Here is a 14,107-nt window from a genome sequence, read left to right on the forward strand (position 1 = left end):
TATGATATATTAATGTCATAAATCATTGAGGGAAAGAATGGACTACTCAGTAAAGTGGTGTTAGGATAAAACACTAAATAAACTTACCAAAATTTACTAATAGGTGCAAATTAAAATAATAAAATTGCTTTATAAAATATCACTTTATCAACAATTTAAAGACTGTGCTGCAAAGTATTTCCCAGCAAAAGTATTAGCACAAGGGTGAAAAATAATAAAACAGATGATCATGCTATCCTTTTGGGGGACAAGGGGAAGCATACTAAAGATGATGTTTTTGTTCAAAGATGAACTTTATGTGTGGGTGTGTGTTTTATAATACTTCATCCTTAGTGGAATGAGAACTAAAAACTTCATATGCTTATAAATAGGATGCATTTGTTACCATGAGCAAGCTTTACCTTAAAATTAAGAACAAATTCAAGGAAGGAGAAAAAGCAAAATAGCACCATCCTTTTAGTCTGGTCTCTGAAAGGAAGAGTAACATTCTTCTCCCATGGTTTGGGAGCAAATTTACCAAGAAATAAATACCAAAAAACAATAAGGGATTCCTCTATGTATTTATTTTGGACCATCCAAAAAGAAAGAAGTATGAGAAGAGCAAGTGTTAGGAACTTTAGCAGAGTCAGTGAAGGAACCAGGAAAGGACAACAGTAATGCATGCATGAGTCTCTACAAATACCAAAACCAAACTTACATAATGTTTATCCGGGTTGTATTTCTTATGGTAAGTGAAAACAGAGACTTCCTTGATTCGACCATCTTGTCTAAATGAGTATGTTTTGGGTGAAAATGAAAGGATGGGCTCATCATTGGAAGGAAGACCAGAAAAACGCAACTGAGCAAGATTGTGAATGAAGAAGTTAAACTTTGTGGCAATGCTTCCCAAACTTGATTCAATAAGCCTACAAAACAATCAGAAAATACATTAATAGTAAATGTTCATGAGAAAACATGTTCAGTTTTTTTAACATAATAAAAGATGAAAAATATTTTCATTCCTTATTTAAAAAAATGTTTTAAGATTTCATTTTTAATCTCTACACCCAATGTGAGGCGTGAACTCACAACCCCGAGATCAAGAGTCACACACTCTACTGAATGAGCCAGCTGGGCGCCCCTTAAATTTTTATCTACCCACCTACCTACCTACCTACCTACCTACCTCTGTGTCTCCGTGTGTGTGTGTGTATATATATACATGGAGCCTGAAGTCATGACCCTGATCATCAAGAGTCACATGCTCTACTAACTGAGCCAGTCAGGCACCCCATTTTCATTCCTTTTAAAATATTAAGCAGATCCTCACTTTGTAAAGGGTTTCCTTTGTTCTTCAGGCCAAAAACCCATTAAAAGATATTCCATCCCAACAAAACATTTTAGCACAAGAAAGTCTCCATTCCATCCCATCCCATTGTCTCCAAGAAACAATGCTTTCATTTCTTGAGCTCTGTGGGGTCCGATACCCCCAATTATAGAAGATAATTGGTATAATGCCAAAAAAATAATTATTTAATCCCCCCTTTTATTTATTTTGAGAGAGAGAGAGAGAAAGCATGTGTGCAAGTGGGGGAGGGGCAGAGAGGGGGAGACAGAGAATCCAAAGCGGGCCTCGAACTCATAAACTGAGATCATGACCTGAGCTGAAACCAAGAGTCACAGTTGGACAGTCTACAATTGAGCCAGCCAGGCACCCCTTTAATTCCCTTTTAATAAACAGGGAAGGTAGCAACTAAACAGGTGTAGAATGGAGCATCGGAAAATAATTCAAATTTAATAAAATCTCTTCTATCAAATAGTAGTAGCATTTGGAATCAGATTCCTTCTACAGATAATCATAATTTCCCTCAGTTGGAAAAAGAAGTTTTGACAGGATATGGAGTTTGGTGGGAATAAATCTGGAAGGCAGGTTTGAGTAAAACATTTTAGGCATGCAAAAAGAAACAAGAAGTCTCAGAAACAGGATAAAGGAATCCAGAAAGAGGAAAGAGATTCAAAAAGAAAAGTCAAGAACCTCACACAAAGGTTCTTGCCTGGCTATGGACTGAATATTTGTATCCTCCAAAATTCATACATTGAACCCCAACCCCATATGGCCTTTATGGAGTTAGTAAGATTAGAAGAGGTCATAAGGATAAGGATAAAAATTCCTATAAGAACACACAAGAAAGCTTATGCTTTCTTGTTCTATATCTCCTTCTTTCATGTGAGAAAACCTCAAGAAGGCAATGGTCTATAACCTAGAGCCTTCACCAGGAAGTGAATCAGCTGGCACCTTGATTTTAGACTTTCCAGCTTCCAGAACTAAGAGAAAATAAACGTCTGTTTTTTAAGCCATGTCGTCTATGGTATTTTGTTATGGCAGCTCAAGCAGACTGATACATGCCTGCTTTATAGTTTTGCCAGGAGAGGCAACAAATCTCTTTAAAAAAACAAAGCAAAACCCATCAATACCTAAATTATCAGGATTAGTTTGGAAGGCTATACAAAAGTCAGCTTCCTTCAATTCAATTCAGGCCAGACTCTTGAGACTAGGGAAGTCCAGTCCAGTTTTCTATCTCTTCTCCACTGAGAGGAAGAAGGCAAGAGAAAAAGGAGAAAAGAACATGAGCTCATGTGTCCCTCCCTGCTATGGCATAATAATGAGGTGGTATCACTATACCACAATAATGAGGTGACCAATTTGCCAGGAAGATATGCTTTTAAAGCAAAAATACCAAGTTCAAATGCCAATAATTGGTATACGTGTTTTAAGTACCATGTCATACATTAATAATTTACTATAGCAGTGTCCCAGAGTTCACTGTTTTAAGCATTTATAGTATCCACAAAAATTGTCATGGCAGAATCCTGAAAAACAGATTAACACAGATATTATTTTAGGAAAAAACCCAAAAAACCTTGTATTTGGCATTATAGAAAATACGTCTTGCAGAAATAGTTCATACACAGGATGTTTATAATTGAAGTCATATACTAAATAAAACCAGCTATTTTGAGAGAAATTTATTTTTAAAATGGTTATTGCAAATCCTTTACATTTATTCAGTAAACAAACTTCTGACATAAAATATACTTTTGATAAGGCTACTATTTGCTAATACTGTGATTCACAATTCCTTCCTGAAAAATCAGAATTTTGATATATAGCATTTGTTTAAGGAAAACAAATCAAAGCTATGTCCCTTCTCTAAAATATTTAAATATGCCTTACCTAGTGAAGAAAATTGTAGCTTCTGCATCTGTAGTTTGGGGTTGAAGTGCATCTCTAACATATTTCAAGTCTTGGATACTTGTAAGTTCAGGTAACCCTGAAGGAATCATCTGTAGAAAGGAAAAAAGAGTTTGTGAGTTCAATTTTTTAAAACTCTGTTCCTTACCCATCCCTTAAAAGCTGGCCAAATAATTAGAACTGAAGCAAACAAAACAATCACAGTTTTGAGGAGTTTGTATTAGTATTTTAGGGACCTAAGTGATTCGGTTACAAATGAAAAACACCAAGGCCAAGGAAGTCAATTGTTGGATGTCACAAAGCCAGGTTATGGAATAAAAGCTGTAAAATATAGACCTTTTGTCTAGTCCTCTGTTTTTACATCAAGTTCAGTCACAATAATCATAGTGGAGGTTTACTTTTAACTTAATAAATATCCAGAGAAGTATAAAAATCTGAACACACCCAGATTAAGACACAAAATATGTTCCAGCATTCCAGATGACCCTCTCAGGGTCCTTTTCAGGTACTTTTTACTCCTCACTCCCAGGGTAGCCCACTCTCATGACTTATTTTTTTGTATTTTATATAAACGGTGTCTGGAATATTTTACAGAGCAGCAATTTTTGAATATTTTGGTGATAGTATATCTGACATTTGAAACTACAGTAAATTTCATTCCAAAATATCCTTCTTTAGATACTGAAACACAGAGCAGTAATGTAAATTAATTAAAGGCTTATAAAAGAACAGAGTTACCAGAGAAAGGAGATTAAGAAAGAGGTTTGTTTGCTTTCTTATTAAGTTGTAGGCCTGGCAGCAGAGGTCCACAAACAACTGGAAACGAATGGTGGGCTTTTCACCCCCATTGATGACATATGCCATATCAGAAGTCAGCACAAAAGGAGCCCGATCCCTATTTAAAAAGAAAATACACACAAAGTATTATTTATAGAAGATATTCAAATAGTGCTATTGTTATCACATGGTTATTGAACGAAGCTATCTGAGCCATAGCAATTTCCAACTGGGAAACTTAGTACTGGGCAGTGTTGAATCTGCATTAAAACTTATAAATTTGTATTTGCAGGAAAGCCTTCATATAATCAATCTTATTACTTAGAATATATGAATTTTTTCCAAGATGATATTTATAAATCCACACACTCAAATAGTGATCAAATAGTAGCTACAAATATACAGACAAAAATTTTGCACTCATTGCCGTTATACAAATGGGAGCATTTTTTACAGGTACCACTAACTAGATAAAATACACCTTAATTCATTTCAGCAAAGGTTACCACACACACACACTCATCCTCGTGTACTACAATGGTAAAGTCATCTCTTAGGGTCTTTTTCATCCCCAGTCATGCTCAGTGGGAGCTACAAGGCAAAGAACAGCAAGAAAAGAGGCAGTTAATGTTTGGGACATTAATTTGTGAAATAAAAAGTGCCTCTCTTTTAAAATAAGTTGTGTCCACTAATTAAAATCAATGTTATGGCTAAATGTGTCAAAATATAGGTTCATCAAAATACACAAAGATATCTTACATAAAATTCTAATACTGTCAAAACAAAAGTATCTCTTACTTAACATTTATTTATTTTTGAGAGACAGAGGGAGACAGAGCACAAGTAGGGGAGGGGAAGAGATGGGGGCGGGGGAGAGGGACGGGGGCAGGAGTGCACAGAATCCAAAGCAGGCTCCAGGCTCTGAGTTATCAGCACAGAGCCTGACGCGGGGCTCAAACTCACAGACCCCGAGATTGTGACCTGAGCCGAAGTCGGACGCTTAACCAACTGAGCCACCCACGTGCCCCCAAAATGAAAATATCTTTAGCATTACTTGAAATGAATTCACTCAAAATCAACGATCTCTTGAATAAATCTGAAGAAAGCAAACCAACAGCTTCAGCTTTCTTGGGAAGAAAAAAGTGGAGGAGGAATGCTTAGATTGTAAAACAGTTGATGTTAAAACCATCAAAAACTTAACAATCACATGGTAAGAAAGGTCAATTTCTTTTTCCTTCAAGTAAAAATTACTACAGAAACTCTTGCATATATATATACAAATAATGGATGGGTACAGATAATTTTATTAATATCTTTTGAAAAGCGATTCACAATGTGGAAATCTTCAGAATTACCTGAAGTACTGTGTTTTTTTGTTTTTTGTTTTATAAGTAGGCTCTACACCCAACATGGGGCTTGAACTCATGACCCTGGGATTAAGAGTTGCATGCACAACTAACTGAGCCAGCTAGGCGCCCCCTGGGGTATTTCAGTGCCTCTCTTCTTTAGCAATAATAACAATATTAGTACCTTTTGAAGCTACCAAACATCTGTGCATGGCCCAAAAACTTTCCAAAGTCAATGTGAAACATATGTCCTGTGCTTCGAAGCATTATGTTGTCATTGTGTCGATCACAGATGCCTAAAACATAGGTAGCTACACAGCATCCAGCGCAAGAATAGATAAAATTTTCAGAAGCCTGTAATAAAGATATAAAATTATTTTAGGAAAAAAAAATTTTTTAAGGAGGCAGGTTATAAAGATTAAAGTAATTCATCACCCTTTGAAAACACTATCATAATCCATTTTCTTAATAGCTTATAAACTAGGTTATGGTAACAATAGCCAGCCTTTTCCTATTTTGAAAACAAAAACACCTTCTAAAGATGGTTATTGCCCCTATCTCTCTGACTTTTGTCTTTTAAAAGGCAGAGATCCTGCCAGTCCCTACTGAGGGTATGTGCTGCCTTTGAACATCTTGTAAGAATCATCGTTGTGGACCTCTGCTCCTCACAGGCTCTGCTGCTTAGCACAAGTGGTAACACTGTGATAAAGGATTATAAAAGAGTATTTTCCCTTTTTTGGCTTATAGGGAAGGCATGTATAAAGAAAGTCACCTGCTATCTTTAAACATACAATAATATAACTAATGTGTTTTGTTGACTCCTTATGTAACATCTGCAAGTTTCTCAAAGATGGAAATCTTTCACTTTAGTCTTGCTTGTCCTGGGGATTAAGTTATTAACACAACATCATATAGAACGATACAGCAAGATGTATATAATAAGTATTCTTGTCCAAAGCATATGCATTTAGTATATTCTCAAGACACTACATTTTATTTTTGTTTGTTTTTTAAGTAGGCTTCACGCCTAGTGTGGAGCTTGAACTCACAACCCTGAAATCAAGACCTGAGCTGAGATCAAAAGTCCGATGCCCCTCAAAATAGTACATTTCTGAATGGAGCAGTCATATGGCTCTATATGTCCATGTGATTATTCCCCAGAAATTATTACTGATGATGATAAGACCAAATGTTTAAATAGCACTTATCACAAACTAGGCACTATTACTATTCTCTTTCTACATACAAACACAGTATATGACAAAGGTACCATTATGATAGCTATTTTACATATGAGGGAAACTGAAACAGAGTAATTATTTTCCCAGAACCACCTAATTGTTAAGTGGCAGATCCAAGATTCAAACCCAAGCGATGTGACTCCACTATGTTATATTCTTAGTAAAGGATATTAAAAGTTAAATGCATAAAAAGTACACAATGTATTTTACTTGACAATTATTTTGTGTCAAACCACTTTCCCTGGAACCACAAAAGAGCCAACATTACTATAAACAAGTATTGGCTTTTGCTGCACTGCTTCCTCAATACCACAACAAAGAAAAGGGGTTGATCTTAAACAGTTTAAAAGACCAACAAAGGACAAAATTCCTCTACAAAATTAAAATTTCTCAACAGACAGCATTTGTACATATCTTTAAATATGATACATTAATGACATAAAGTAGGTTGGCAAATGATATTAAAATAGATCTCCTTATATTGCCATTGAAAGTGTTTTCAGAAAGGAAAAAAAAAAGTATTCTTGAGTCTTTCTTAGGCCAATTTAGGATCATTGAAAGTTTTTAACTCTTAAGAGATTTTCCTTTCCTATTATAGCATTCAAAAGTGTGCCAAAAGAAAAAAATGACACCTCTAATAACTATCAACTACAGAATTTACTCAATGTAGGGCTTTCCATATAAACTCACTTAATTCTCATAATAACCTTAGAGTACTATTATTTTTTACAGCCATAATAAGTACTATAATACCATAATATATCCTGTTTTATACCACAGGTCACTGAGGCACAAAAGAGGTTAATAATTTGTCCAAGGCTCAATAGCTAGTGAGGAACCTGGGACCTAAGTCAAGCTCAGAGAGTCTAGCCCATAATCTTGCTCTCAACTACCACACAATACAGCCACTCTTCCTCATTTCCATAACTTTTCCAAGATCTTTGTGAAATATAACATTCTGCATTATAAAAATACCTCTGTTTTGCTGGCCTCTAAAACATGTTTGGAATGTTTGGAGGGTAATTTAGCATTGGTTTCACTCAGACTCCTGCCATTAAATATACTGTTTTTATACATATATTTTTTTAATTAGAGAAAGATGGCTGTTTTTACAACTTAAACTAAATGTCTAATCACCAGAGCTGGAAAATGAAAGCACTTATGACCTATGTAATACATTTTTGACAAAGTTATCTGGAATAAGGAGACATGCTAATCACCTTTTCATATTCCTCTTCAGAAGGATTGTATTTCCTCAGCCACTCTGCAAGTGGTTTATCTTTAAAGGATCCAGTCACACCATATTCCACTTGGATTTTCCTGAGGGTATCTGAAGCAGGAACTAGCTCCACCATACCTTTAACAACAAAACATTAATCTATGTGAAAATGTCTCCCAAGAGTAAGCCTTTAAAAAATTTACAGCTTTAGAATGCCTGGGTGGCTCAGTCGGTTGAACGACTGACTCCTGATTTCGGCTCATCAGGTCATGATCTGCGGTTGTGGAGATCAAGGCCCAAGTAGGGGTCTGTGCTGACAGAGCCTGCTTGGGATTCTCTCTCCCTCTTACTCCCTCTCATGCACGCACGCTCAAAAATAAAATAAACATTTATTGTACTTTTTTTAATGTTTATTTTTTAAGAGCATGAGTGGGGGAGGGGCAGAGGATCCAAAGCAGGCTCCATGCTGACACCAGACAGCCCAATGTGGGGCTTGAACTCAAGAACCATGAGATCATGACCTGATGAGATCAGGTGGCTGAAGTCAGACACCTGAGTCACCCAGGTGCCCCAATAAACAAACATTAAAAAAAAAAAATTATAGCTTTCAATCTTAGACATGAGATACCAGTTAGGAATTATCATTAAAAAAAATCAAGTCTCTTAAATACAGAGAACAAACAGAGGGTTGCTGGAGGGGTTGAGGGAACAGGGATAGGCTAAACGGGTAAGGGGCATTAAGGAATCTACTTTGAAATCATTGCTGCACTACATGATAACTAACTTGGATGTAAATTAAAACATAAATAAATAATTAAAAAAAAAAGAATAGGGGCGCCTGAGTGGCTCAGTCGGTTAGGCGTCCGACTTCGGCTCAGGTCATGATCTCGTGGTTTGGGAGTTCGAGCCCTGTGTCGGGCTCTGTGCTGAGAGCTCAGAGCCTGGAGCCTGCTTCGGATTCTGTGTCTCCCTCTCTCTCTGCCCCTCCCCTGCTCATGCTCTGTTTCTCTCTGTCTCAAAAATAAATAAAAACATTAAAAAAAAAATTAAAAAAAAAAAGAATAGTATCTACTTCAAAGAGTTATTAATGAGTATTAAAGAAGTCTACGTGACATATTTAGCATGATGTTTGGTACATAGTAAAGTCTATCCAATGGTAACTATTTTTATTATGATAATTATTATATTAACTCCTATAAAATTCTCTCTTTCCTTCCCCCATTTGCACTGTTTGTCTCTCTCAAAATAAACTTTAAAAACTAAACATTAAAAAATTGTAAAAATGGTAGATTTTAAATAAAATAAACAAATAAAAAAACAAATAAATAAAAGTCTGGAAGCCCATGCTAGAAAATTTAAGCAATCAAAATTTTTTTATTTTCAGAAGTACCCAAAATCTAACAGCTGCATTTGACTATTTGAGACTCTACAGTTTATACAATCATGTGCTACACACTCCCAAGAATAACAATTTTAATTACAAATTAGCAGATTCTGACCTAGTTAATAAAGTTACTTGTAAGATATGTGCCATCTCATTTCAGCACAAAACAGCTTACTCTGATCATGTATTTGGGAATTGATGCAATGTTTCAGAGTACACCAAGCCCTTTCAAAGGGAAGAGCAGATTAAGATTGTCCTTGTGATAATGTGTAAATCTCCAGTATGTGTTGTCTTCCTAACTGAAAATGTAAATGCCTGGCTAGGCAAATCATTTTTTATTTTCCCTACTTTTTAAAAAAATGTTTATTTTGAGAGAGAGAGAACGTGCACGAGCATGTGAGCAGGGGAGGGAAGACAGAGCGAGAGGTAGAGAGAGAAGCCCAACCAGGCTCCTCACTGCCAGTGTGGGGCCGCACGTAGCAATCCCACAAACCGTGAGATCATGACCTGAGGAGCCACCCAGGCACCCCATATTTTCTCTACTTTTAAAACAAATAAACTTTAAAACAAATAAACTTTTGAAACAAATAAATTATGGGACATTTACATAAGGGAATACAATGAAGTAGATCTCTATGTACTTATGCTTAAAAATATGCATAAGACTGATCACATATTAAATACAAAATCCAGATGGAGAACTGTCCTTTTGTATTTAAAAGAAAGATTATGTATGTTAGAATATCATGCATGTTAGAATATATACAAAATAGTCCCAGAGGGCTATGTAAGTGGCTTTATTTTGGAAGTAGGATGCCTAGGATTAAAAATGGAGGTGTGGGAGAAACTAAGATTTACTTTTCAATTTATTCTATTACATGCTACACAGATATTTTACTATGTGCATGAACTATTTCTATAACTAAATAATTTGTTTTATGGATTTTAAAAACCAAGGAAATGCAGTAGTGTCAAAATAACGAAATGGACACAAAGACTTGCTCCAGACAAAGGGCTGGAAGAAAGCAAGTTGGCCAAGGCCTTCAGACCACCCCAAAACAAAGTATGCAGGGCCAGGTTTTAATCCTAGTAGCCTGGCCAAACAACGCACAATGAATTCATTTGGATCTTCTATGTTGTTTTGGTTGCATCATCTAGTTTATAGTTCACAGTGACATCCCTTTTCAATGAGCACCTGGACCTTGATTCTATGACAACATTTAATCAAAATTTTAATATATGAATAAATTTTTAATTTTATAATCAAATATGCATAGATGCAAATTACTATGTGCAAAAACAGTGGACCAAAGTTCATAAAATATACAAAGTAATACCAGCTATGTAAGATACGGTCACTGCCCTAAAGGAACTTACTATCAATCCAGTGGGGAAGATACAAAACACACAGTAAATGCCTGGTGAGTATTTAAAGACAACTATTGAGTCTGAAGAAGTGAAGATTAGTACAAATACCGAGATACTAGTTAAAAACTTCACAGAGGATGGAGATGTGATTTCTTCATTTGAAAAATAAGGACACTTGTGAGGGAACACAAGTGAAAAGCTTAGACCAGGGCAAGACACAAAGTAAACACTCAACCATTAGAAACAACATAAAAAACATGAGGAATCTGCCTCCAAAGTTACATGGAATTCCGTAAGAAGAAAGAAAAAGTTCAACTATATGAAATAAGTGTGGTGACAAAAAAAAAAACAATCTAATGAAATGGTAGGCTCTCGTTGAGGAATTTTAATAAAACAACTTCCTTTTACAAGACTTAAATGAAAAACAACCAGCAAGAATTCTTTAATTGACCGGGTTTCCTTTTTGACAAGATAAAGTATGTACATCCTAAACTAAGAAAGGAAAGTGATAAGGCTCTCATACTGTCCTGATGGATAAAATGGAGAAATGTGGAGTGGCTGATAACACAATAAAGTTGATGAGTAACTAATTAAAATACTTAGTAAATAAATAAAATGATTTAGCAATCATTTGAAAGGAAATCTCTAGTGACATGCCACAAGGGTTGGTCCTTAGTTCTCTCAGCAAACTTTTTTTTCAATGACTTGGTAGAAGCTACAGAATGTATGTTCTTCAAATCAGTTCATGACACAAACTAAGAGGTTTAATGACAGATAACAAAAGTCAGATTTTGAAAAGAATCCAAGACGCTGAAAAGTAATGGATCAAATATAACAAGAAAGTTAATAGATAAGGTCCTACACTTGGGTTGAAGATATAAAATATGCAAGTATAGAACGGCCAAGGCATGATTTAGCAAGAGTTAGTATGATGATTTTACTTGTTAAGTTCCACATGTGCAAGACTTTGCCCACTTTGCATTCTACCAAGTCCAGGTGCCATTCTCAGAGACTGGATCACTTAAACCCTTTACAATGAAAACAATCAGATAATAAGGTAACCTAATGGCTAAAGAATTTGAAACTCAGGATCTGAGGCCACAATACTTTCATCATAAAGAGGGATTTGACTTAATTATATGATAGTCTAAAACAGAACTGGAACTCATGGGTAGAAGACACTAGGAGTCAGTTCCCATTCACCAGAATACAAGAAAACTTCTATAGTCATCAGAACTATCCAGGATAGGGCAGACCAACTTGAAATGCAGTTAAATTTCCTTAAGTATAGGCATTTAAGCATAAAATGAATGGCAAATATTAGAAGGATGATTAAATAATTTTTCAGGTGACTTTCTAGTGTCTATGATTAGATTCTGAGAAGCATTTCTCATTTCCACCAACTATAAATGATCTTTCCCTACTTTAAAACCCCATGGTACTGACTTTGTAATTTTTTTTAGAGCTTTTAGCTTATTAAAGTATCTGCGAATTACTTTTTAATTTTTTTAATTTTTTTTTTTAATGTTTATCTATTTTTGAGAGAGAGAGCACAAGTAGGGGCAGAGAAGGAGGGAGACACAGAATCCGAAGCAGGCTCCAGGCTCTGAGCTGTCAGCACAGAGCCTGACACAGTGCTCGAACTGCAAGATCATGACGTGAGCCAAAGTTGGACACCTGACTGAGCCACCTAGGGGCCCCTTTTTCAAATTATAGGTCTTTAATTGCTTCCTTCTAAATATAAGCACTCCATGTTATTAGCATTTTGTTGATAGATCAGCAACAAACATTTGTTGAATAAGAATAATGATAATAGTTACAATTTATTGAGTACCTAATATGTTTCACATACTGGGGTGTTTTATATTGATTATCTCTTTAATTATCACAATTATTTCTGGGTGTAGTACTTTTACTATTCACACCAAACATGTGTGGTAAGGAAATAAACTTAGCAAATAAGAAGAAGAATTCTGCCCTTAAGTAGAAAAAAATTTTGAAACCATTATTTTATTTTGCAGAAATGAAACCAAAGTTGGTTTAACTTAGACACGGCCTTAATTTTAAATCAAAAGCTGAAGACCATACAGTGTCATTCAATCAATCAACAGACACCTCTGGTTACTGCAAAGCATTCATTGGGGCTACTCAATGACTTATTTGTGAACAAATAAATCAATAAAGTAACACGAAATTAAAGTAAGAAACAGCTGAGATCATAGTGTTCAGCATCAGGACTCCCTCAGGGCAGGTACACTATGAGCTAAGTTCACAGAAAAGAAATAATAAGACACCAAGACAGAACTAACAGACTTACCACGATCTCTGCCAGTTGAGAGGCATTTGAAAATTACCATCCTCAGATCTAGTCCTTCTTTAAGCCAGATCTTGTCCATAATCTTTATCATTTGTAAAGCTAACATATCTTGCCGAAGATCTTCACCAACCTTGGAATCAAAGAAACAAAATGAAACCTGTACCTTTCCAAAAGACTTAACTATGTTACATACTATTAAAGGCAGGGGGAGGGAGAAATAATAGAAAGAGTAAAGAATGAGATGAACAGAACTGCCTTTTTATTTTTCTGCAGCATTCCAGAAGAAATTACTTAACCTCTTCATGTCTCAATTTCCTGAACTATACACTTTAGAGGATTTGATTTTATGGTATGTGAATCATATTCAATTTTTTAAAAGGCCAAAATGGAGGGTCTTTGTCATAACCAAAACATTCCATATTTAGACTGTATCAATGCCAATATCCTGATTGTGATATTATATGATAGCTTTGCAAGGTGTTATATTGAGAGAAACTGGGTAAAGGTACCCAGGATCTCTGTATAATTTCTTATAACAGGCTATGAATCTATAATTATCTCAAACTAAAAGTTTACTTAAAAAAAAAGTTAACCCTGCCAAAATAAATTCTAACTGGAATCACATCAAGTTTTCATTTTCTTTTTAAAATTGGATAAAATAACTTTAAGACACATAATGATGAATATATTTTTTTAACTAGTTATGAAAAAAAGGAGATTTGCCTTAACTAATACTAAAACTTAATATATAAAATTTCTGTATTCAAATAGGTGGTACTGTTTTAGAAAATAGCAAATACATCAGTAAAATATAACCCAAACCAGATGTAAGTTAGGAGAAAAATATAAATATATTTTGCATTTACATTTATATATATTTATATAAATATATGTTTATATTTTTATCAAAGATAGTGCAAGAAAAGCTATCTTTATGAAGCTCCATTAACTCAATGAATTAATGAAAACTCTCCATTCTTTCTTCAAAATATATGAATTATTATCACAAGATGCAGAACTTTGGTAATAGGTTACTCGGTAGTGCTCCACTCCTGCTGCTTCTCACAGGTAAGTTATGTGTTTCCAAAAACCAGTGCCATTGCTCACAGTTGTGCACTTTCACACAGCACAGCTCCCAGGGGTGCCACTCACATGACAGTCTGTGTGAAAGGCACTGCATGCAGTTATGATGTGTTCAACCAGCAGGGCCTAGGTAGCAGCTC

General features: G+C 35.2%; 1 protein-coding gene across 1 annotated transcript in view; it reads right to left on the reverse strand.

Annotated features, from left to right (window-relative positions):
* The window catches only part of PIK3C2A (phosphatidylinositol-4-phosphate 3-kinase catalytic subunit type 2 alpha), a 116,095-nt gene that overhangs the window by 4,894 nt on the left and 97,094 nt on the right, over window positions 1-14,107 (reverse strand). The window contains exons 22-27 of the mRNA XM_007083252.3: window positions 12,885-13,014; window positions 7,817-7,953; window positions 5,540-5,709; window positions 3,971-4,127; window positions 3,215-3,324; window positions 698-905 (exon numbers count right to left, since the gene is read on the reverse strand). Coding sequence (XP_007083314.1) covers window positions 698-905; window positions 3,215-3,324; window positions 3,971-4,127; window positions 5,540-5,709; window positions 7,817-7,953; window positions 12,885-13,014 — 912 coding nt within the window. The remainder of the gene's footprint in view (window positions 1-697; window positions 906-3,214; window positions 3,325-3,970; window positions 4,128-5,539; window positions 5,710-7,816; window positions 7,954-12,884; window positions 13,015-14,107) is intronic.

This window comes from Panthera tigris, chromosome D1, assembly GCF_018350195.1.
Source record: "Panthera tigris isolate Pti1 chromosome D1, P.tigris_Pti1_mat1.1, whole genome shotgun sequence".
Lineage (NCBI taxonomy): Eukaryota > Metazoa > Chordata > Mammalia > Carnivora > Felidae > Panthera > Panthera tigris.